The sequence below is a fragment of the Panthera leo genome, chromosome D2 (genome assembly GCF_018350215.1).
Source record: "Panthera leo isolate Ple1 chromosome D2, P.leo_Ple1_pat1.1, whole genome shotgun sequence".
Lineage (NCBI taxonomy): Eukaryota > Metazoa > Chordata > Mammalia > Carnivora > Felidae > Panthera > Panthera leo.
This window is the reverse complement of record NC_056689.1, coordinates 3,242,217-3,266,328: the sequence shown is the minus strand read 5'-3', so window position 1 is coordinate 3,266,328 and position 24,112 is coordinate 3,242,217. Positions and strand designations below refer to the sequence as shown.

General features: G+C 38.0%; 1 protein-coding gene across 4 annotated transcripts in view; it reads right to left on the bottom strand.

The window, feature by feature from the left end:
- The window catches only part of PCDH15 (protocadherin related 15), an 836,749-nt gene that overhangs the window by 492,450 nt on the left and 320,187 nt on the right, over window positions 1-24,112 (bottom strand). For all 4 annotated transcript variants that reach the window (XM_042907891.1, XM_042907887.1, XM_042907888.1 and 1 more), the window contains one exon: window positions 7,217-7,372. In XM_042907891.1, coding sequence (XP_042763825.1) covers window positions 7,217-7,372 — 156 coding nt within the window. The remainder of the gene's footprint in view (window positions 1-7,216; window positions 7,373-24,112) is intronic.

Genomic DNA, 24,112 nt, shown 5'->3' with positions numbered 1-24,112 from the left:
TGGACGAATTACCTAAGTTCTCTAAACTGAATTTCTTTTCTGTAAAATGTATTATTGGAAGGGTCAAACAGTATCACATTTACAGGTCTGCGATAATGTAAGTGCTCAATAAATATCACCTGTCCACTATTATTATTATTCGCCATTTTCATTTACCAGTTATGATCTTTGGATAAAAACAGAGTTCACAATATGATTATGGGTAAAAAACAAAATTGTTTTTTTGATCCCATGGGCTGCGTAAAGTGTATGGAGGGCAGTCTCCTTCTTGGCCTTCTTAAATCTCATAGATTTAAGAGGAGAAACATTTGAGTTCAACTGTCCACCTTAGCCTGAATCTTTGCAGTTGGGGGAGCGGGTATAAAGACTAGGCAAACTTATGGAGCCGATGTTTACCTCAAAATTTGATGCACAGACTTAGGTCAGGACACCTAGCATTCAATCTCTCCCCTCATGAATCCTGAAGCTGACACCCGGTTTGTGTATTCTGGTAGGTCTGTTGGGTTAGAAAAAGTTCCACTCCAATTCTCCTGGCAAGGATTTCCCTGGAGGCTAAGACTTCATCGCCAGTTCCAGCAACTACTTATTCCAGGAAACGGAGTTTAGAATGGCAGGTGGAAGTAAGCAATTGCCAGTCTTAGCATCCTTCAGTGTGGGGACTTACTGGTCCATTTTATAAAACTATGTTACCGATTATTATATATCGCGAATGTTAAATTTAATACAATATTTGGTGTGTGGAACTATCTTATAAACACACTAAAGTGTCTTCTACTCTTAAACTCACTACTGACCTGTGCCCCTTTCCCTTCCAGCCAGCATCTTGAAATGCATTTCATAGCCACTAACCCTCTGTCCTTATTTTCAATGCACTTCAACGCACTGCTTCATTTAACACCGTCTGATTTGTACTGTTACTAATTTACCCAAGTAGGACTTGGATTTGTCAATTCAGTGCGCTTTCCTTTGGGGACAATGCCCCTTTATTCTCTTGCTACCTCTCTGGTCTGTTTTTCAGCTGAATCGCCTTTCTTTGGCTTGTCTCCTTACTTTGCAAACTACCTTGGGCTAGTGGTCACTAGCCCTCACTAGTGTATGGATCCCTGTGAAATGTGATAAAAGCTGTAATTTCTCTTCCTGAAAATTGCATATGCACAAATATAGCTACTGTTTGGCATTTGTTTTGTTTTTTCTTAATACCCACCACCCACGCAGGTTTCCTTAAGGCACACGCGTGGCCGCCTGCCATCTCTATGGATGGTGACGAGGCTCCCCGTCTAAATGTTTGTTCTAACCCTACATAAAAGGAACCCACCCACTCATGGGGATTCATGGGGACTCACGGCTTTGGAAACTACTCCCTGTGATCCTTATTGGCTGCAAATAAAGTTTATTTTTGTGTGATCAATCACCTGGTACAGCTTCTGACTCCCCAGGACACCAAACGGTCACACAACTACTCAGCTCTGCTCACAGCACACAACAGTATATGATGAATGGGCATGGTTGCATTGTAATACAATTTTACTTATGGACACCGAAATTGCATGGTCCATTCAGAAGCACACAGTGGTAGGACAAATGTTACCTGTAAACCGTAGTTTACCTAAAAATAAGAATCTCAAAAGGCCGTCAGGGTATCATTAACAGTGATTAGAAACAATGAAGCAGATCTTTCAATTTAAAGTCACCACTTTAACAGAATATTTTGTATTAAATGCCAGTCTTAAGAATTTGTACATATTATAGGCAAAACATTACCTCATTATGAACACTTCAGAAATCATAAAATTTTAAAAATCACCCATAGTTCTAGAACTCTAACTCAACTCCTATTGTCCCAACATAAGGCAATTTTACCACACAGATAACTTTTATATTTTAAAAGTAATATGTGCAGAAAAGATGTCAGTTTTAAATTTATTAAAAATGGGATCCCTACTCCTAAGGTATTTAGTGGAACAGAAACACAGTAAAACAAATATTTTCTGTATCTGTTTAAGCAAATTATTTAAGAAACCATAAGAGACTCAGTAGTAAAAAATGTTTTAAGGAATGAATATAGGATTAAATCTTTACAATAAATATGGAAAGAATATAATAAAGAGAATACATTTTATTTATTAATGTCACTGTTAGAATCAAATACTTCAGTTTTTGATATTTGAATCTAAGTGAATAATCTAACTAAATGAAATGATAAAACAGTAAAGCATAATTAATCTCAACAACACAGACTAGTGAAGTATGAAGAAAGACACATTTTCTAGAAAGCACAGGTGACATCAGAACTGAGTCCTTTCCCTTCTGAAGCTGTAAGATTACAATTAGTCTCAGTGTAAGTAAAAGGATAGAAAATATCACTGCAATAAAGTGCCCTACACAATACAATGGAATCATGCACATCTTTTCATCTATTATGAATTACAAAACATTTTGCAGTAAGTACATCTTCAAAGGAAAGTAAAAGAAAATTCAAGCTATCTAACTGGAAAGCTGCAGAGCCATCTAAACTTAAGGTTACAGGCTTAAAATAACAAAATTTAAATTCCTTCTCTCCCTCCCTCTCCCTTTTTCTACCTACCCTCCTTCCTTTCAAGAGACTGTAAACCATCTATCTATGCAAGAGATATGCAAGGAAACATTCCTCCAGAAACTGCCAACAAATTATGTCTAATAAAACATATCATGTCAGAGCAGCAAAGTACATTTAAGATGATATGTAAGGTGATGGAAAGAACAAATTAATATTGATTTAAAAAGTGCACCATCTGTGAAGAGATCATTAAAGATCACGACAAATATAATCTCTATATAATTTGGAGATTAATTCTTCGTGGCTCAAATGTCTGCCTTGACTTGCCCTTCTTTGCTTTTAATGTCAAAAGAAATTTTTGAGGGTGCAATGCATATGTTATTAAAGAGATCACGCCAGAAAATATTTATCTTCAAAAATCGCTTAAGGACGATCAGCAACAATTAGACTGTGCAATCTCTTCTTCAAACCCACTAGACTAATTACTTAGTGATATTATGATTGTCCAAAATTAACTGAGTCTCCAATTACTCAGAGAGAGAAAATTACTTGCAACATCTGATGTCCTGCTCACAAACAAGGAATTATAAACTTGTAACAGTCCTTGCTTGGTATTTAGATACAGACATTAAAATTTTCGTAAATTCTTGACACACATAGAAGAATATGTTTACAAAGAGTAAAAAAAGACTGACATTTAATGCATCTTTTAAGGTACTGTTTGTGATTATAATATTATAATACCATAAGTATAATCCCTGATATTTATTTTTAAAATCAGTTACATGAGAGTGGTGATAATTTCGCACATAGGATGTCTATTAATAACTAGGGAAGAAATGATTGGACCAAGGACTTGGGTTTTACTCCCAAGGTTGTGACCAGTTTACCGTGTAACACAGCCAATTCTTGCTACAGACATCTGTTCTCACGGCGAATGAGAGTGAGTCATCGGGACTTTAATTCTGGAAACTTCATTCATGAATCTGTGATAATGACTTTATACCTGTCTTTCGGATTTTAATGAAGTGTAAAATATTTTGACATCAACAATCTGTTAAACTGTGAACGATTTTTAATTTTTTTGAGAAACATTTAGATCCTCCTAGTCTTAAATGCATTAACTGTATGTCTCGTACTGAAAGGAGAAATCACATGGAAAATGTCTTGGAATCTGGCGCACAGTAAAATCTATTCAGTGCAATGTAATTTAACTCAATTTCACAGGCAGTGTTGTAGTTGAAGGAGACCATGAGAGATTTATATGACATAAATGAGTGAACATATATACACACGTACATACATATGTAATATATGTACATATAACTGCACAGTGTGTGTGTGTGTGTGTATCCAAGCAAATTATACTGAGAACTGTAGAAGATCCAAATAAATGAAGGATGAAAAAAAATAGCTAAATTTCATTTTTTTCCTTGTGATTATGTTTTGCGTTTTAAAGAAAATTTTGTTTTTTTCCAAGAAAACACATATAAACAGGGGAACGTGGCCATCAACTACACATGGCCTCAGAATCCAACCACAGAAGGTATGGCCAAAGTATCACAGAGGTGGGACTGCCTCAGCAGACTTTAGGGAAATGAGTGAGAAGAACCATAAATGGCAGCTTTGCAAGGAAACCCGGGCTTCTCCAAGTAACATTTAAGATAAAAGGTTTAACTTATTGGGGCGCCTGGGTGACTCAGTTTGTTAAGGGTCCAACTCTTGGTTTCGGCTCAGATCATGATCTCATGGTTGTGAGATTGAGCCCCACCTCGGGCTCTGTGCTTACAGCGTGGAGCCTGCTTGGGATTCTCTCTCTCTCCCTCTCTCTCTCTGCCCCTCCCCCACTCACATGGTCTCTGTGTCTCTCAAACATAAATAAACTTAAAAATATTTTTTAAAAAGAGAAAGGTATAACTTTTCTGTAAATTTTTATCACTCCAACCAACGTTTATCCAGATGCTGTAGAAGTTTAGAGTTATGGAGACAGGGGTGCCTGGGTGTCTCAGTCGGTTGAACGACCAACTTCAGCTCAGGTCATGATTTCACAGTCTGTGAGTTCGAGCCCCGCGTCAGGCTCTGTGCTGACAGCTCAGAGCCTGGAGCCTGCTTTGGATTCTGTGTCTCCCTCTCTCTCTGCCCCTTCCCCGCTCATGCTCTGTCTCTCTCTGTCTCAGAAATGAATAAACATTAAAAAAAAAATTAGAGTTAGGGAGACAGCACAGGGGTGTACTGGAGTGATCAGGGATGACTATGGAAATAGGAAATGGGTAATAGGTCTTGAGTTAAATTTTAAAAGATGGATAAAAATTGGAGGATCTTGTTATAAGTACAATGAACGGTGTAGGCAAAGCCCTGGAAAAAGAAAAGTTTGTGAGTTGCGCAGAAATTAACCTGGATGGCGATGCATTCACAACCTAATGCTAAGAATACGCAGAAAATAGGTCAGATTACAGAATGTCTTGAAAGTCAGCCGGTGGAGACACATGACCTTTGTTCAGAAAATAATGAGAGATTTTACACAATTTCTGAATAGGGGAATAATAAGATTAAAATAGTACTTGAAAAGGTTATTTTTTCAGCAAGGCGCTGAGCAGGTTGGAGGGGTGTGGAAGCAGTCAAATCACACAAGGCACTCTGAAATGCAAGCTGAACATTGCAAATTTCTTCACAAAAAATGAAGCAAAGCCGCAGCTCCAGGAACAGTGAAATATGGTGCATGAGTGGATTTTGCGATTAGATCTGCTGAGATAATCCATCTGATACACAGTTTATTCACAAATGAAGGCAGCACTCAAAGCAAAATCTCAGTCAAAGAGTGTACTTCAGATGCTAAAATAATTGATCATGTAAAACAGTTAATTACACTAATTAACATTTGTTTGTTTTAGCAAGCACCAGTTAAAGAAGAGTAAAATGTTAACACCGACTGACCAGCAAAATTGTCCTGTTAACCTTCAAAGGGCAGTTCAGGGCTTTTTTCTTTTTTACTAATTCCACCTACAAAGTCTCACATTATAAGACACATAATTTCCTCAATTTTTTATGAATACAACAATATTGAGATAATTAAGATACATTTTAAATAATTTCAAAAAACAAGCACGTAGAGGTTAAAGGCCCACTGCTGTGCTTAACGCCCAAATTACACATTTCCTCCTATAAAGTAGGTACATAGCTTTTGAGGTTAAAACAAAATCTGGGAAGTAAAAATAATCTGCTAGTATATGGACTATTAAAAATGTGGTTCAGGGGCGCCTGGATGGTTCAGTCGGTTAACCGTCTGTCTCCGGCTCAGGTCATGATCTCATGGTTTCTGATTTCGAGCCTCACATTAGGCTCTGTGCTGACAGGTCAGAGCCTGGAGCCAGCTTTGGATTCTGTGTCCCTCTCTCTCTGTCCCTCCCCTGCTCATACTCTCTCTCTCAAAAATAAATAAACATTAAAATTATTTTTTTTATTTATTTTTTATTTTTTTTTAACGTTTATTTATTTTTGAGACAGAAAGAGACAGAGCATGAACGGGGGAGGGGCAGAGAGAGAGGGAGACACAGAATCGGAAGCAGGCTCCAGGCTCTGAGCCATCAGCCCAGAGCCTGACGTGGGGCTCGAACCCACGGACCGTGAGATCGTGACCTGAGCCGAAGTCGGACGCTTAACCGACTGAGCCACCCAGGCGCCCCTAAAATTATTTTTTTTTTTTAATTTTTTTTTTTTTTAATTTTTTTTTTTTTTTCAACGTTTATTTATTTTTGGGACAGAGAGAGACAGAGCATGAACGGGGGAGGGGCAGAGAGAGAGGGAGACACAGAATCTGAAACAGGCTCCAGGCTCTGAGCCATCAGCCCAGAGCCTGATGCGGGGCTTGAACTCACGAACCGTGAGATCGTGACCTGGCTGAAGTCGGACGCTTAACCGACTGCGCCACCCAGGCGCCCCTAAAATTATTTTTTTTTAAATATGGTTCATTTTTTTATGCGTCTAAAGCATCTATAATAGATGATATTAGATATTTTAGAAATATTTTCATAGTGGAGTAACAAAAAATTAACAGAGTAACCATCACTTTTTAAAAAAATAACATAAAAGGGCTTCTTGGCCCATGGATTTTGGCTTAAAGGGAAAACAAAAGAAAAAAAACAACCAAAAATCATGTTGTAATAAAAGCAGTAATACTTAAAATTTTTAAAAATTACTTAATCAGCATAAGAATTGAGCAGTTATTTATATTTAAATATTTGAATATGCCAGAACTTTTAAAATTAAGGAAATAACATTAAATTAAAAGAATCTTGAATAGATATTTTCTTCCAGTATTTAATTCCTGCTCCCACCTTAGAGATAATGGAAAACAAAGAATCCAACAAGTTATAATGATAATAAATATCTCCTGTTAACCCTTAATAAGCATATACGTGGATTCTGGCATTAAATTGTCCACGATGATCAAAAATACCAATATTTCGGTCATTATTACACACAAATCAAAATTTTTTTTGCAGCAAAATGAATCCCTGAAATCTTACTAGAAAGTCACCCAGATCTTATTTCCTCCGAAGCACTATTCTGTAAAATGGTTTTTTGTTTCTTTGTTTTCAATTTCTGAACAGTTAAGCCTGCTGTAAGCATCATTTGAAAGCATCCACAGTACACAGCGACCTACGCGCAGAGGGCACTGACCTCATTCACCGTGGCGTAGTAGCTGTCGTGCTTGAACGTGGGAGAGTTGTCGTTGCGGTCCCTCACCACGATGCGAACCTCATGGTAGATGACGGTGCCCACCTTCTTGTTGACACACTGCACCTGCACCACGATCGAGTGTATGTTCATCGGGGGCTGCAACGCAGAAATTGCATCCTTTTTAATTTTATTTATTTATTTATTTTTTATTTTTTTTTTTCAATATATGAAATTTACTGTCAAATTCGCTTCCATACAACACCCAGTGCTGGTCCCAAAAGGTGCCCTCCTCAATACCCATCACCCACCCTCCCCTCCCTCCCACCCCCCATCAACCCTCAGTTTGTTCTCAGTTTTTAACAGTCTCTTATGCTTTGGCTCTCTCCCACTCTAACCTCTTTTTTTTTTTTTTCTTTCCTTCTCCTCCCCCATGGGTTTCTGTTAAGTTTCTCAAGATCCACATAAGATTGAAACCATATGGTATCTGTCTTTCTCTGTATGGCTTATTTCACTTAGCATCACACTCTCCAGTTCCATCCACGTTGCTACAAAGGGCCATATTTCATTCTTTCTCATTGCCAAGTAGTATTCCATTGTGTGTATAAACCACAATTTCTTTATCCATTCATCAGTTGATGGACATTTAGGCTCTTTCCATAATTTGGCTATTGTTGAAAGTGCTGCTATAAACATTGGGGTACAAGTGCCCCTAATTGCATCCTTTTTTAAGAAAAGCACTTGAAACTGAAGCATCTCATGATGGCCAAAGCACATTTGTTTCATAACAAAATTTTAATGTTTATGTTTGTGAGAGAGACTAAGAGAAAGGGAGGTGCAGAGAGAGTAGCTGGGGTGGTGGGGGTGGGGTGGCACAGAGGATCCGAAGCAGGCTCCAGACTCTGAGCTGTCAGCACAGAGCCTGTCCTGGGGCTGGAACTCACATGTGAGATCATGACATGAGCTGAAGTCTGACGCTTAACCGACTGAGCCACCCAGGTGCCCCTGTTTCATAAAACTTTCTATGCTTCTTCATTCTACAATGAAGATAATTTATGAAAATTGATCCATTTTGCCCTGTTTAAGGACAAGAGAGGACAACCATGATTATTTTGCTTCTCCGTTTTGTGTCTCAAAGTACAGGACCTCGGGATGCATGTTCAGCATGGGAGGACGAGTGGAGAGCACAGTCACAAGACAGAGGGGGTAAAACGAATTCTGTCCAAAAGTTAAAATATCATTCATTACATGAGCTTGTGATTTATAAAAACAATGTGTTCATGATAAAATCCTCGGGCAAAAGGCGTTGTGTAACATTTGTGCTCATTTACACTTTTGCTAAAATATTATGTGTTCATATCTGATAAAAATTAAAATATAATCAAAAGAAGAGAATCCATTCATAATCCACCAACCATATTTACTCATTCTATACATTTAAGTGTTTATTTTGCTAATCTTTCTCTCTCCAAATACAAATATACTCCTGGTATACACACACACACACACACACACACACACACACACACACACACATGAATAGCATCCCAAATTTGTAAATACAGATTGACTACAGTAATTAGGTATCTACTGTGATGCTATATTATATGATTTCATATAGTTGATAGCATAATTGTCTTAGTAGAAACTTACAACAAGATGCTTTATGTTGTCCACTTTTGCCATTATAAACCATACTTCAATAAATATTCTACGCATAAATATGTGCCAACTTGCCCCTATTTTTAATGATAAATTCCTGAAAGGGAAAAGTGTCATCCAAAGGGCACTTATTACTCAGGTCACATGGCCAAGACCTTTCAGAACTCGGGCGCAGACCTACATCTGTTTGACCCTCGAGTCAAAGCATTTAAGACTACAAAATATTTCTTTGTGCTTTTCAAGCCTTTTTTGAGCTTACAAAGCTGTCGCACAAAATACATCATTTTATCAGAATGACATATTCTGACACGTCGTCTTCCAGGCTGCTCTCCCCTTTCAACTTCTCCCCGCACTACTTATTTTCCGTACTACGTTTCTCACCCACCACTTGGCATATGACATATTTTATACGTTTAGTTCTGTTGGTCCCCCTTCACTGCACTGGCAGCTCCATAAAGCCTGGTGTGGCCTTTTGTCATGACTGAAGCTCTCCGCCCAGTAACCAGTACTGTGCCTGGAGTAGATAATGGTGTGGACTCCCCACGTCAGACTACGTGACTTCCGGCCAGTAACAGAGACCTACTAGCCGCACACTCCGTACAAAACCTCTCAGTGCTTTGATTGCTCATTTCTAAAAACAGAGATAAAATTAAAGACCGATAGGATAGGATCATTCTGAGTATCATATGAGGTTACCCTGCCCTAGGCACAGCTGGCAGATGTAAATTTTTTTTAAATGTTTTATTTATTTTTGAGACAGAGAAAGAGAGAGACAGAGCATGAGCGAGCGAGGGGCAGAGAGAGAGAGGGAGACAAAGAATCTGAAACAGGCCCCAGGCTCTGAGCTGTCAGCACAGAGCCCGATGCAGGGCTCAAACCCATGAACCATGAGATCATGACCTGAGTCGAAGCTGGATGCTTAACCAACTGAGCCACCCAGGCGCCCCAATTATCTTTTTAATTATAAAAAAAAAGCTAAATACCCAAGAAAGCAAAAAACATGGAATTTTTAAAATATAAACTATAATTTTGGATTATGAAGTAAATTATTAAATATTTGGATTGAAACCAATTTAAAGTTATAGCATCACTTACTGGAAGTGAGCATAGGTTCAAAAAATGTCACATGCCACATTTAAAAAAAATTTTTAACATTTATTTATTTTTGAGACAGAGAGAGACAGAGCATGAATGGGGGAGGGTCAGAGAGAGGGGGAGACACAGAATCTGAAACAGGCTCCAGGCTCTGGCCTGTCAGCACAGAGCCCGATGTGGGGCTCAAACTCATGGACTGTGATATCATGACCTGAGCTGAAGTCGGGCACTTAACTGACTGAGACACCCAGGCACCCCACATGCCACATTTCTAAGTGAGAAGAATACTGTAGAAACCGTATCTAAACTGAAGCAAACATTATTTAATCTTGAGATATTTTTACACGCAGTGTAAAAGGAAAAAAAGCATTTTAATCTGTTTGTACCAGACTGAATAAATGTACCCAGAAAGAATCAATTGAAGAATCATTAACACACGCAGGGAGGTTATCTGGTGAGTGCCATATAGCTCAGTGTTCTGATATATACCTCATTCCACTTTTAATTACTGACATAAATGAAGACATTAAGGTCATGTGTAAAAAAATCCGTGAATGCCACAAAGCTCCGAAGGATATAGCATACATTTAATGACAAAAGACAACATTCAAAATCATTTTAGTAAGACAGAATAATAGGTTACACAATGATATATTTTTATAATAATAAATTTAAATCACCTTATTGGTATTAACCAAGTATAATAAATGGCTACACACATTAATGCAAAAATATCATTGTGAAATCTCGATGAGCGAGAGATGACTTTTCGCATCAATGCTGTCAACGGACAATGGAGCCTTGGTACAAACTTCATATTCGTTAGTAATATCAGATGCAGAGATGGCCAGGCTCTAGTTAGCACTATTTTATGGGCAAATAGGATATAAAGTCTGAACACCTTGAGAACGTGTGATACAATCTGAGGATATTTAATCTAAAACACTCAAGATGCACCCCACATCTAAATGGTTGTTTTGAAAAGATATATAAGCTTATTCACTGTAGTCTCAGAGAGAAGAAATAACAACAATGAATAAAAAAATACCACAAAGCATTTCTTTTCAATATAAGTAGAGGTTTTGTATTAATGCAAGGCAGTGCAGAATAGAAGGGACCATCTGACAAGCAAGACATCATTGAAAATAAGGAACCTCGAGGCAAAAAGATCACTTAAAAAGATTAGGTCTCTCCCTTTTTACTATCAGTTTTAAAGTGTTTTCTTCAATAGATTTTTGAGCCAAGTCCTGTGTATTTCAATTGTAAAGTAAAAACAACAATAGCAGCAAAAGAGGAAAAGCCACAAAGACAACCAAAGGAAACCAAATACTTGTACTGTGTTTGTACTTGGCATCTCTCGGAAGACATTTGGGCGAATTACGTTCTTCTAAAGTTATTTATCTTCTGAATATTACAAAAGAGCCCTACAAACCCATTTCCTCTCAGCTTCTAATGCTGTAGTGAGTGCTAGCACTGGACAGAGAGGTCACAATCTCTGCAGGTAGGGAATCAAATGCACTGTGCACTGAGCCCCTACTTGGTCCCGTGAAGTGCCCATAAATTAGATGTAACCAGGTCACTCGGAACTCTTGTCACTCTCGACTCTAGCTCCCTTGCAACTGTGAGCAGCATGGATAGACCTTAGCTTGCAATAAATTCCAACCATAATGGATCGTGCTGAAGGCCAGAATTCCCTGCGGCTCATATATAACACACGTTGTAATCTTGCCTTGGAATAGATTCTATTCTGCCGCATAAGAAGGTCATAAATATAGCAAGTGCAGCTCTACAAGTCAGTGAGAGTTTGGGGACCACAAAAGGCTTAGGAATCCGTTAGGGAAATTTTGGTTTATCTTTCACAACTGTTCAGCCAATTTTACCTTCCCTAATTCTCTTCAATTGCTTCATAACGAAGAAAAAAAAAACCTGTGTAGAAATTGTTTTGGGCTAATTATTCAAAACAACTACCATTCGTATTATACCTAGACATGCCAACTATTCTCCTAGTTTGAAAATGAATGTTTAACATGATACCTGAGGGCATAGTTGCACATTTTTATACATTAGTGTATATCGAGTATAAGTTTTGATATGCATAAATAAGGTTTGGGAATGATACATACCAATAGTTGATGGAGGTTAGCTTTGAAGAGTAAGGTTGAGGGTAGAAAGTAAGAAGGGAAAAATTACCAACAAATATGTATGAATTTTGTGATTTGAAAAAGACAAAAATTTAAAATTTTACTATGAGGTGTTCAGACAATAACTTAGGATTTAACATGCAAAGTCATTTTTGTAAGAAATTTATTGATGTGAACATTGTTGATTGTAGCAAACATCTTACATCCAAGGGGAATTGAGTTTTCTCCAGAAACCATGTTATTTGGAGGGCTCACTGATTTAATAAGAAAACATGTTTTTAGCAAACCTGTATAAAAGAATTGATTTTATTTCTCCTAAAGCAAAGGCCAACCTCAACCCTCACAGGAATGAATGGATTTTGTCATGCTTTTTCTTCCTATGTACTCACTACTTTCAGAAAGTGAAAAATCTTCATTATTTCACAAATAACTATAAGACAGTGAAAGGAAATAAGACACAGTATGTTTTTGAATTATTTTTAAATAATGAAAAGACTTAAAGGAAATGGCTGGCTGGAGTTATGAGTTTCCCCTCACAAATTAAACTTCCATAATCATAATAAATGGTATATTGACATAAGTTGACTAAGGAAGAAATTACCAATTTGAAACTATAATTAGGTATAATGTAATATTAAGATAATTTTTTAAAATTTTTTAAATGTTTATTTATTTTTGACAGAGAGAGAGAGAAACAGAGCATAAGTGGGGGAGGAGAAGAGAGAGAGGGAGACACAGAATCTGAAGCAGGCTCCAGACTCTGAGCTGTCAGCACAGAGCCTGACACAGGGCTTGAACTCACAGACCGCAAGACCATGACCTGAGCCGAAGTCGGACGCTCAACCGACTGAGCCACCCAGGCGCCCCGATAAATTTTTTATAATCAACTATTAAGGGCATTCAGTTTATTGACTTGTATTTATTAAATTCAAAGTTCAATGTGAGTTAGGATTAATATGATGTGAGGTAAGCAAATCCCATAAAATTGATGTGAGATGAACTTAAATACAATGCAAGTCAAAGAGTTTTGAAGACTTTAGAGTTTAGAGCAAGAAATTTCATAACAGTGTAACATTAAGAACTATGATATGTAGGGGGTGCCTGGGTGGCTCAGTTGGTTAAGCGCCTGACTCTTGATTTTGGCTCAGGTCATGATCTCATAGTTCATGAGATTGATCCCTGCTTTGGGCTCTGTGCTGAGCAGGGAACCTAGTTGGAAATTTCTCTCTCTGCTCCTGCCCCACTTGTTCGTTCATTCTCTCTCTCTCTCTCTCTCTCTCTCCCAATTAAAAAACATACAATAAAATTTTTTTAAAGGAATATTTTACGTAGGGAGTGGCATGTAAGGCATGTCTTGGTAGTAGATAACATTCAACTGATGGCCAAGGCTAAAGGTAGATTCTAATCACAGAGATAAAAGAATATCAGGGAAGGCATAATAGCAATGAAAAGTCATCTTTTGACAAGGTCAGAACTGTGTTTGAATGTAAAACAGGTTGAGTCTTGACATATGCTGAGAGGACTATTAGGAGACTGTCCCAAAGTCCAAGTGCGAGCCATCAGGACGACTCCGTGGAAGTGAAAGCAGGCAGCTTGGTAGTCACGGGGACATTGGCTCAGGCACAGGCGTGAGAGTCCATGCTCTCTGTACAGCTGTGAACTTAGAGTCTGAAAGAGGAGAAGGTAAGATGTTGGGGATTTCCACAAACACGATTTCTCTCTGGTCAAGCTATGAAAGTTTTTCCAGAGTTTTGAGATAAGTATAATAAGACCATGCCACAATCCTATTTTTCTTTCTATTACTGTTTAGTCATTGATGTCATTATGACAATTATGCCCAACAGTGACCAGGTAATATTGGCCAAGTGAGACCATCATTTTGACTGTGATGCTCCTTCATTACTGAGACCTAATTTTCATGCCAGACAACATGTTTTGGTTATTTTATCATTCGTGACTCTTCATTTTACACCTTCTCCTTCTCTGTCTCTCTTTTTCATGAAGAAAATCGAGGTAACTTTAGTAAACTGAAATAAAAATAGGGAATAAAAAATAATGACCATGAGGGAAAGACCTATGGACAAAGCTTAAAAATTGTCAAAAGTCATATACAATGTCATATACAAGTTTTCTAATTAAATGCAAACATTGGAGGCTGGAGAAGTTTTAAAGATTATTTTTATCCTTGGAAATTTTTGTAGGGATCATTTGTTTATTAGCTTATTTTTTTCAGCATTCAATCTTAAAAATGTGCATCTATTCCTATTAAATTTTCTTTTAGTTCTAGGTGGCCATAACTGCCCAAATGTTTCCATTAAGAGATAGTTTATGGCCTCATTGAACAAAGCACAGAAGACATGTTTTAGAATTCCTTCTCTGGAACACACACTTCCCCCTCCCTACCGCAGAAGGAACAGGTGGAAGAAGGATGTACCGTGTGGCCGCGCCTGGCTCCCCCGGCTGTAACTGAGTCACGCCTCTGAGGATTTAGATGCTCTCTCTCATCAATTAGATAAAACACAGTAACTGTGGTCATTTTCCATTAAAAGTGTACAGGGCCTGGTGCAACAGAGCGGACGCTGGTAAGAGAAAAAGCCACATACAACCAAAGAAATGGGGTGAGAGAATTAGAAATACACAGAGGACTCTGAACTGTAGGAAGAAGGAAACACAGCACATACACAAAGAAATGTACAGATCATGTGGTCCAAGAACAAATAGTTTCCTCTGTCCCTGGCAAATTTACAATATTCAATACAATACAAAAAAAAATCAAATTATTTCTCATTTCTGTGATGTTGATATTCCTTTTTTTTTTTTCTTTTTAGTAGGTTTCATGCCCAACAACAAACCCGAAGCAGGGCTTGAACCCACATCCCTGACATCAAGACCTGAGTTGAGTCGGGCACCTAACTAAGCCACCCAGGTGCACCTATGATGTTGATATTCTTAACATTTTTCACCAATCAACTTCAGCTAATTTGAAGGCATTTTTGTGCCTTCCTTATAAGACAAAGAATTTTGAATAAAATAAGAATAATCCTGTGCAAGTGTTTGTATGTTCTGGCCCTCCCAAATTCACATGTGGCAATACTAATGATCAATGTGATGGTATTAGGAGGTGGGGTCTTTGGCTCACTTGAAAGTATGTCTCGGGGCACCTGGGTGGCTCAGTCGGTTGAGCGGCCGACTTCAGCTCAGGTCACGATCTTGTGGTCCGTGGGTTCGAGCCCCACGTCGCGCTCTGTGCTGACAGCCTGGAGCCTGTTTCGGATTCTGTGTCTCCCTCTCTCTGACCCTCCCCCGTTCATGCTCTGTCTCTGTCTCAAAAATAAATAAACGTTAAAAAAAATTAAAAAAAAAAAAAAAGAAAAAAAGAAAGTATGTCTCAATGCAGAATTTATTCAACTTTAGGCATAATTTAACAATGGTAAACACACCTTTATTATGCTACTCATAAAATATATTTTAGGGAGGGGGTGAAGGTAAAAGACAAAAATTCTAATACTTGGTGAGTTTCATCATCTACTTCTTATTCCCCCTTTAACAACATGAATCAGGTGACTAGGTGATGAGATTAACACCCTTCTAACAGAGGCCTAAGACAGAGTCCTTGTCCTTTTCCACAATGTAAGAATAAAAGAAGTCTGCAACCTGGAGAGGACCTGTGCCTGACTGTGCTGGCACCTGGTTTCACACATTCAGCCTCTGGAACTGTGAGAAAGAAGTTTCTGCTGTTTATAAGGCACCCAGCCTTTGGCATTTTTTACAGCAGCCCAGATGGGCTAAGACACTTGGACAAGCATCATTGTATTTGAAAAGCTCCATGGAAAAAAATCCCACTAATAAAAAATTTCCAGAGCAACTTTCCCCTAAGAAACACTAAAATGAATTCCACCCTAGTGACCATAATATGGAGCTTTGGCATTGTTAGCAGGGTCAACCCCTGATTGTGGGCTCTGTTTTGCTATTCAGAGCATCCCTACATTTTTTGTGATGATTCATTATACTCACGAAATAAACAACACAAAGACTTTTGGCAACAATCTAAGTAACTGCACATCAGGAAACTAATCAGATGCAGGATAAGCTGTATTATATCAGAAAAAAGAAAAAAAGACTTCAAAACACAGACTGTAATAAGAGACAGAGAAAGACATTAATAATGATAATGAGGTCAGTCCAACACGAGGATATGACATTTGTAAACATTTATGCACACAACATAAGAGCACCTAAATTTATAAAGTAAATATTAACAGACATAAAGGGAAAAATAGACAGCAATACAATAATGGTAGGGGACTTTAATGCCCCACTTACATCAATGCATAGATCATTCAGACAGAGAATCATTAAGGAAACATCGGCCTTGAACGACCCATTAGACCAGATGGACTTAGACACATACAGAATCTTCTATTCAAGAGCAACTGAATATACTTCTTCTCAAGTGCACAGGGAACTTTCTCCAAGATAGATCACACGGTAAGCCATAAAATGAGCATTAATAAATATAGGAATATTGAAACTGTATCGTGTCCTTTCCAACCACAATGGTATAAAACTAGAAATCAATTATAAGAAGAAAACTAGAAAATTCATATACAGTGGAGATTAAACTACATGCAACTGAAAACCCAGTGGACCAAAGAAAAAAAATGAAAAGAGAAATAAAAAAAATACCTTGAGACAATTGAAAGTAGAAATACAATGTACCAAAACTGACGAGATACAGCAAAAGCAGTGCTAAAAGTGAAGTTCATAAACGCCTACATCAAAAGATAAGAAAAATCTCAAATAAATAATCTCACTTTACATCTAAATGAACTAGAAAAAGAAGAGCAAATGAAATCCAAAGTTAGTAGAAGAGAGAAAATAACAAATTTCAGATTGGAAATAAATGAAATAGAGACTAAAAGACAACAGAAAAGAACAACCAAACTAACAGCTTTCTTCGAAAAGAGTAACAAAATTGAGCCACTTTGAGCTGGACTCACCAATGGGGAAAAAAAAAAAACAAAAACAAAAAAGAGGATTCAAATAAACACAATTAGAAACAAGAGAAAATTCTGAAAGCAGCTAGGGATAAACATGCTCTAACATATAAAGGGAGACCGATAAGACTCGTGACAGATCTCTCTTTTGAAACTTGGCAGGCCAGAAAGGATTGGCAGGAGATCTTCAATGTGATGAGCAGAAAAAATATGCAGCCGAGAATCCTTTATCCAGCAAAGCTGTCATTTAGAATAGAAGGAGAGATAAAGGTCTTCCCACACAAACAAAAACTGAAGGAATTCATCACCACTAAACCAGCCCTACAAGAGATCCTAAGGGGGATCCTGTGAGACAAAGTACCAGAGACATTGCTACAAGCATGAAACCTACAGATATCACAATGACTCTAAACCCATATCTTTCTATAACACTGAATGTAAATGGACTAAATGCTCCAACCAAAAGACATAGGGTATCAGAATGGATAAAAAAAAAAAACAAGACCCATCTATTTGCTGTCTACAAGAGACTCATTTTAGACCTGAGGACACCTATAGATTGAAAGTGAGGGGATGAAGAACTATTTATCATGCCACTGGAAGTCATAAGAAAGCTGGAGTAGCCATACTTTTATCAGACAAACTAGACTTTAAATTAAAGGCTGTAACAAGAGATGAAGAAGGGCATTATATAATAATTACAGGGTCTATCCATCAGGAAAAGCTAACAATTATAAATGTCTATGCGCTGAATATGGGAGTCCCCAAATATATACAACAATTACTCACAAACATAAGCAACCTTATTGATAAGAACGTGGTAATTGCAGGGGACTTTAACACCCCACTTACAGAAATGGATAGATCATCTAGACACATGGTCAATAAAGAAACAAGGGCCCTGAATGATACATTGGATCAGATGGACTTGACAGATCTATTTAGAACTTTGCATCCCAAAGCAACAGAATATACTTTCTCCTCGAGTGCACATGGAACATTCTCCAAGATAGATCATATATTGGGTCACAAAACAGCCCTTAATAAGTATACAAAAATTGAGATCATACCATGCATACTTTCAGACCACAATGCTATGAAGCTTGAAATCAACCACAGGAAAAAGTCTGGAAAACCTCCAAAGGCATGGAGGTTAAAGAACACCCTACTAAAGAATGAATGCGTCAACCAGACAATTAGAGAAGAATTTAAAAAATATATGGAAACAAACGAAAATGAAAATACAATAATCCAAATGCTTTGGGATGCAGTGAAGGCAGTCCTGAGAGGAAAATACATTGCAATCCAGGCCTATATCAAGAAACAAGAAAAATCCCAAATACAAAATCTAACAGCACACCTAAAGGAAATAGAAGCAGAACAGCAAAGACACCCTAAACCAGCAGAAGAAGAGAAATAACAAAGATCAGACCAGAAATAAACAATATAGAATCTAAAAAAACTGTAGAGCAGATCAATGAAACCAAGAGTTGGTTTTTTGAAAAAATAAACAAAATTGATAAACCTCTAGCCAGGCTTCTCAAAAAGAAAAGGGAGATGACCCAAATAGATAAAATCATGAATGAAAATGGAATGAATACAACCAATCCTTCAGAGATACAAGCAATTATCAGGGAGTACTATGAAAAATTATATGCCAACAAACTGGACAACCTGGAAGAAATGGACAAATTCCTAAACACCCACACACTTCCAAAACTCAATCAGGAGGAAATAGAAAGCTTGAGCAGACCCGTAACCAGCGAAGAAATTGAATCAGTTATCAAAAACCTCCCAACAAATAAGAGTTCAGGACCAGATGGCTTCCCAGGGGAGTTCTACCAGACGTTTAAAGCAGAGATAATACCTATCCTTCTCAAGCTATTCCAAAAAATAGAAAGCGAAGGAAAACTCATTCTATGAAGCCAGTATTACTCTGATTCCTAAAACAGACAGAGACCCAGTAAAAAAAGAGAACTACAGGCCAATATCCCTGATGAATATGGATGCAAACATTCTCAATAAGATACTAGCAAATAGAATTCAACAGCATATAAAAAGAATTATTCACCATGATCAAGTGGGATTCATTCCTGGGCTGCAGGACTGGTTCAACATTCACAAATCAATCAATGTGATACATCACATTAATAAAAGAAAAGATAAGAACCATATGATCCTGTTAATCGATGCAGAAAAAGCATTTGACAAAATTCACCATCCTTTCTTAATGAAAACCCTTGACAAAGTCGGGATAGAAGGAACATACTTAAACACCATAAAATCCATTTATGAAAACCCACAGTTAACATCATCCTCAATGGGGAAAAACTGAGAGCTTTTTCCCTGAGATCAGGAACACGACAGGGATGCTGTCTCACTGCTCTCACTGCTGTTGTTTAACATAGTGTGGGAAATTCTACCATCAGCAATCAGACAACAAAAGGAAATCAAAGGCATCAAAATTGGCAAAGATGAAGTTAAGCTTTCACTTTTTGCAGATGACATGATATTGTACATGGAAAATCCCATAGACTCCACCAAAAGTCTGCTAGAACTGATACATGAATTCGGCAAAGTTGCAGGATACAAAATCTATGTACAGAAATCAGTTGCATTCCTATACACTAACAATGAAGCAACAGAAAGACAAATAAAGAAACTGATCCCATTCATAATTGCACCAAGAAGCATAAAATACCTAGGAATAAATCTAACCAAAGATGTAAAAGATCTGTATGCTGAAACCAAAGAAAGCTTATGAAGGAAATTGAAGAAGATAAAAAGAAACGGAAAAACATTCCATGCTCATGGGTTGGAAGAATAAATATTGTCAAAATGTCATTACTATCCAAAGCTATCTACACATTCAATGCAATCCCACTCAAAATTGCACCAGCATTCTTTCGAAACTAGAACAAGCAATCCTAAAATTCATATGGAAACACAAAAGGCCCCGAATAGCCAAAGTAATTTTGAAGAAGACGGCCAAAGCAGGAGGCATCACAATCCCAGACTTTAGCCTCTACTACAAAGCTGTCATCATCAAGACAGCATGGTATTGGCACAAAAACAGACACGTAGACCAACGGAATAGAATAGAAACCCCAGAACTAGACCCACAAACGTATGGCCAACTCATCTTTGACAAAGCAGGAAAGAACATCCAATGGAAAAAAGACAGTCTCTTTAACAAATGGTGCTGGGAGAACTGGACAGCAACATGCAGAAGGTTGGAACTAGACTACTTTTTCACACCATTCACAAAAATAAACTCAAAATGGATAAAGGACCTGAATGTGAGACAGGAAACCATCAAAACCCTAGAGGAGAAAGCAGGAAAAGACCTCTCTGACTTCAGCCATAGCAATTTCTTACTTGACACATCCCCGAAGACAAGGGAATTAAAAGCAAAAATGAACTATTGGGAACTCATGAAGATAAAAAGCTTCTGCACAGCAAAGGAAACAATCAAGAAAACTAAAAGGCAACCAACAGAATGGGAAAAGGTATTTGCAAATGACATATCGGACAAAGGGCTGGTATCCAAAATCTATAAAGAGCTCACCAAACTCCACACCCAAAAAACAAATAATCCAGTGAAGAAATGGGCAGAAAACATGAATAGACCCTTCTCTAAAGAAGACATCCGGAGGGCCAACAGGCACATGAGAAGATGCTCAACGTCGCTCCTCATCAGGGAAATACAAATCAAAACCACACTCAGATATCACCTCACGCCAGTCAGAGTGGCCAAAATGAACAAATCAGGAGACTATAGATGCTGGCAGGGATGTGGAGAAACGGGAACCCTCTTGCACTGTTGGTGGGAATGCAAACTGGTGCAGCCGCTCTAGAGAACAGTGTGGAGGTTCTTCAAAAATTAAAAATAGATCTACCCTACGACCCAGCAATAGCCCTGCTGGGAATTTACCCAAGGGATACAGGAGTGCTGATGCATAGGGGTACTTTTACCCCAATGTTTATAGCAGCACTCTCAACAATAGCCAAATTATGGAAAGAGCCTAAATGTCCATCAACTGATGAATGGATAAAGAAATTGTGGTTTGGAGCGCCTGGGTGGTTCAGTCGGTTAAGCGGCCGTCTTCGGCTCAGGTCATGATCTCACAATCCGTGGGTTCGAGCCCCGCATCGGGCTCTGTGCTGACAGCTCAGAGCCTGGAGCCTGTTTCAGATTCTGCGTCTCCCTCTCTCTGACCCTCCCCTGTTTATGCTCTGTCTCTCCCTGTCTCAAAAATAAAATAAAACATTAAAATAATTTTAAGAAATTGTGGTTTATATACACAATGGAGTACTACGTGGCAATGAGAAAGAATGAAATATGGCCTTTTGTAGCAACATGGATGGAACTGGAGAGTGTTATGCTAAGTGAAATAAGCCATACAGAGAAAGATATGTATGAAACTTAACAGAAACCCATGGGGGAGGGGAAGGAAAAAAAAGAAGTTGGAGTGGGAGAGAGCTAAAGCATAAGAGACTGTTAAAAACTGAGAACAAACTGAGGGTTGATGGGGGAGAGGGAGGGGAGGGTGGGTGATAGGTATTGAAGAGGGCATCTTTTGGGATGAGCACTGGGTGTTGTATGGAAACCAATTTGACAATGAATTTCGTATATTAAAAAAAATAGAAACAAGAAGACATTACATCTGATATCTCAAAGGATCAGAAGAGACTACTATGAATAATTATGTCTCAACAAATTGGGCATACTGGAAGAAATGGACAAACTCCTAGAAATATACCATCTAACAGGACTGAATAATGAGGAAATAGAAAATCTGAACAGAATGATTACTAGCATGGAAATAGAATCAGTCATCAAAACCCTCCCAACAAATAAAAGTCCAGGACCAGATGGCTTTTCTGCTCTATCCTACCAAGCATTCAAAGACAAATGGAGACCAATCCATCTCAAACTCTTCCAAGATAGAAGGGGGAATTCTTTTAAACTCATTTTATGTGGCCAGCATTACCCTGATATCAAAACTGGACAAAGATACGGCAAGAAAAGAAAATCATCAATAACTTCCAACTTGATGTCCAAAATAGGAGACTGTTTTGAAAAAGAATCTCGATTTATTCATCCAATGAAACACTATGCAGCCAGTAAAAATGATTATATATACATTCATTCACATGAAAGGAAGTATATTACAAATCACATTAAAAAAGGCTGAAACATCATACCCAGTGTGATACTATAAAGACACATGCCAACACATATATATGTTTGAAATAATATACAGCAGGATAAATATTAAATATTTTCCTTAGATGGAAAATAATGTTTGCACATATGATTTTTATTTTCTGATATGTGTGCCATAAGCTGATATTATTTTACTGTTAAATAAAATTAAAATTTCCAGTTGTGATTGGATTTGGACTGAAAACATGGGTTTACCACACTCCTTTACTAGCAGCAATAGTCTGTGCTTCACATAAAACAGATGGGCGCTGGGTTAAGAATTTTCAGAATAAACACCTTTAGACTTTGATGAATAAAGCCGTAAAAGTGTCATGGTGTCAGAGAAAGCAATTCACAAGAATTTAAAAAATTCAAAGATTAATATAGGACATAGTAAGCTGCATTGAAGCAAGAGCTTATACTGAGATTTATTTTTTCCGAGTCACATGGAGATCACTTTCTATTATGGAAAACGTGGCAGGCATCTAATGGCTCAGGAAAGCATTAGAACCACAGCCAGTTACTCTAGTGGGCTGCTATATGAAAGTATAGATATGAAAGTACAGCCAACAACTCCTTTTCTTGCTTCTGTTTACAATTACTGATTTTGAGATGTAAAACCCTCTTAACAATTTAAGAGTAAGAAAAGTAGGAAGATGCTTTCCCAAGGCAAAACCTATAACCTGGGGTCTAGGTAACCTTGGTAGTTAGTGAAACTCTTGAATTTGGTGGCAATTTATTCATGTGCAAATAAGCTTTTTCTTGAGAAATGAGTCCATAGATTTGATGGTAATCCTAAGTGCTCTATCTCCCCAAAATGAAGACTTAATAACAAATCCACCAATGAAAGATTGATTTCAGCCTATCATTATTTCCTTGGCTCATCAAAACTTAGTAACCAGCAATACAGTGAGCCTCCAAGGAAATAGTTCTTTTTGTTTTTTAAGTTTATTTATTTATTTTGGGGGGTGGGGGGAGAGGATTCAAAGCTACTAGCACAGAGCCTGATGTGGGGCTTTACTCATAAACCGTGAGTCATAACCTGAGATGAAGTCTGTTGTTTAACCAGCTGAGACACATGGGTGCCCAAGAAAATATTTCTTAATGACACAATTCATTTCTGTTATATTATAAAGATTTGGCAGGGGTTTTTTTTTATATCAAACTATTCTTTTCCCCTTTCATGGTCACTCTTTAACTCGATGGCCCCCATTACCAGCTAGCAGGTTGACACTACACACTGTTACTCTTATTCTTACACTTCTTACTTCTTCCACATTTCTCTTTTTACTATGTTTACACTTAGACTTCTGATGCTTCGCTTAAATCCATCTCACACATTTATCCAAGAAGAATTACCTGACACCAAAGACCAATTGTTGGGCAGCATGGCGAACTAGTTAATTAGCTGCGTGGACTTAGACTCTCTTCACCTAAACACAGCACACTAGAGCAGCAGGCGAGTAAAATATACAACAACAACATACCAGAAAAGAACAAGCCAGCAAAAACCATGGAAAGCTAACATGAGATAGATAATCTTTTCTTTCTTTAAGAAAGACTTTCAAAAAGCAAAAGCCATAGGGGCGCCTGGGTGGCTCAGTTGATTAAGCATCCGACTCCGGCTTAGGTCATGATCTCACAGTCAGTAGGTTTGAGTCCCACGTCGGGCTCTGTGGTGACAGCTTGGAGCTTGGAGCCTGCTTCCAATTCTGCTCACTGGCGCTCTCTCTCTCTCTCTCTCTCTCTCTCTCTCTCTGCCCCTACCCTGCTCATGCTCTGTCTCTCTCTCTCT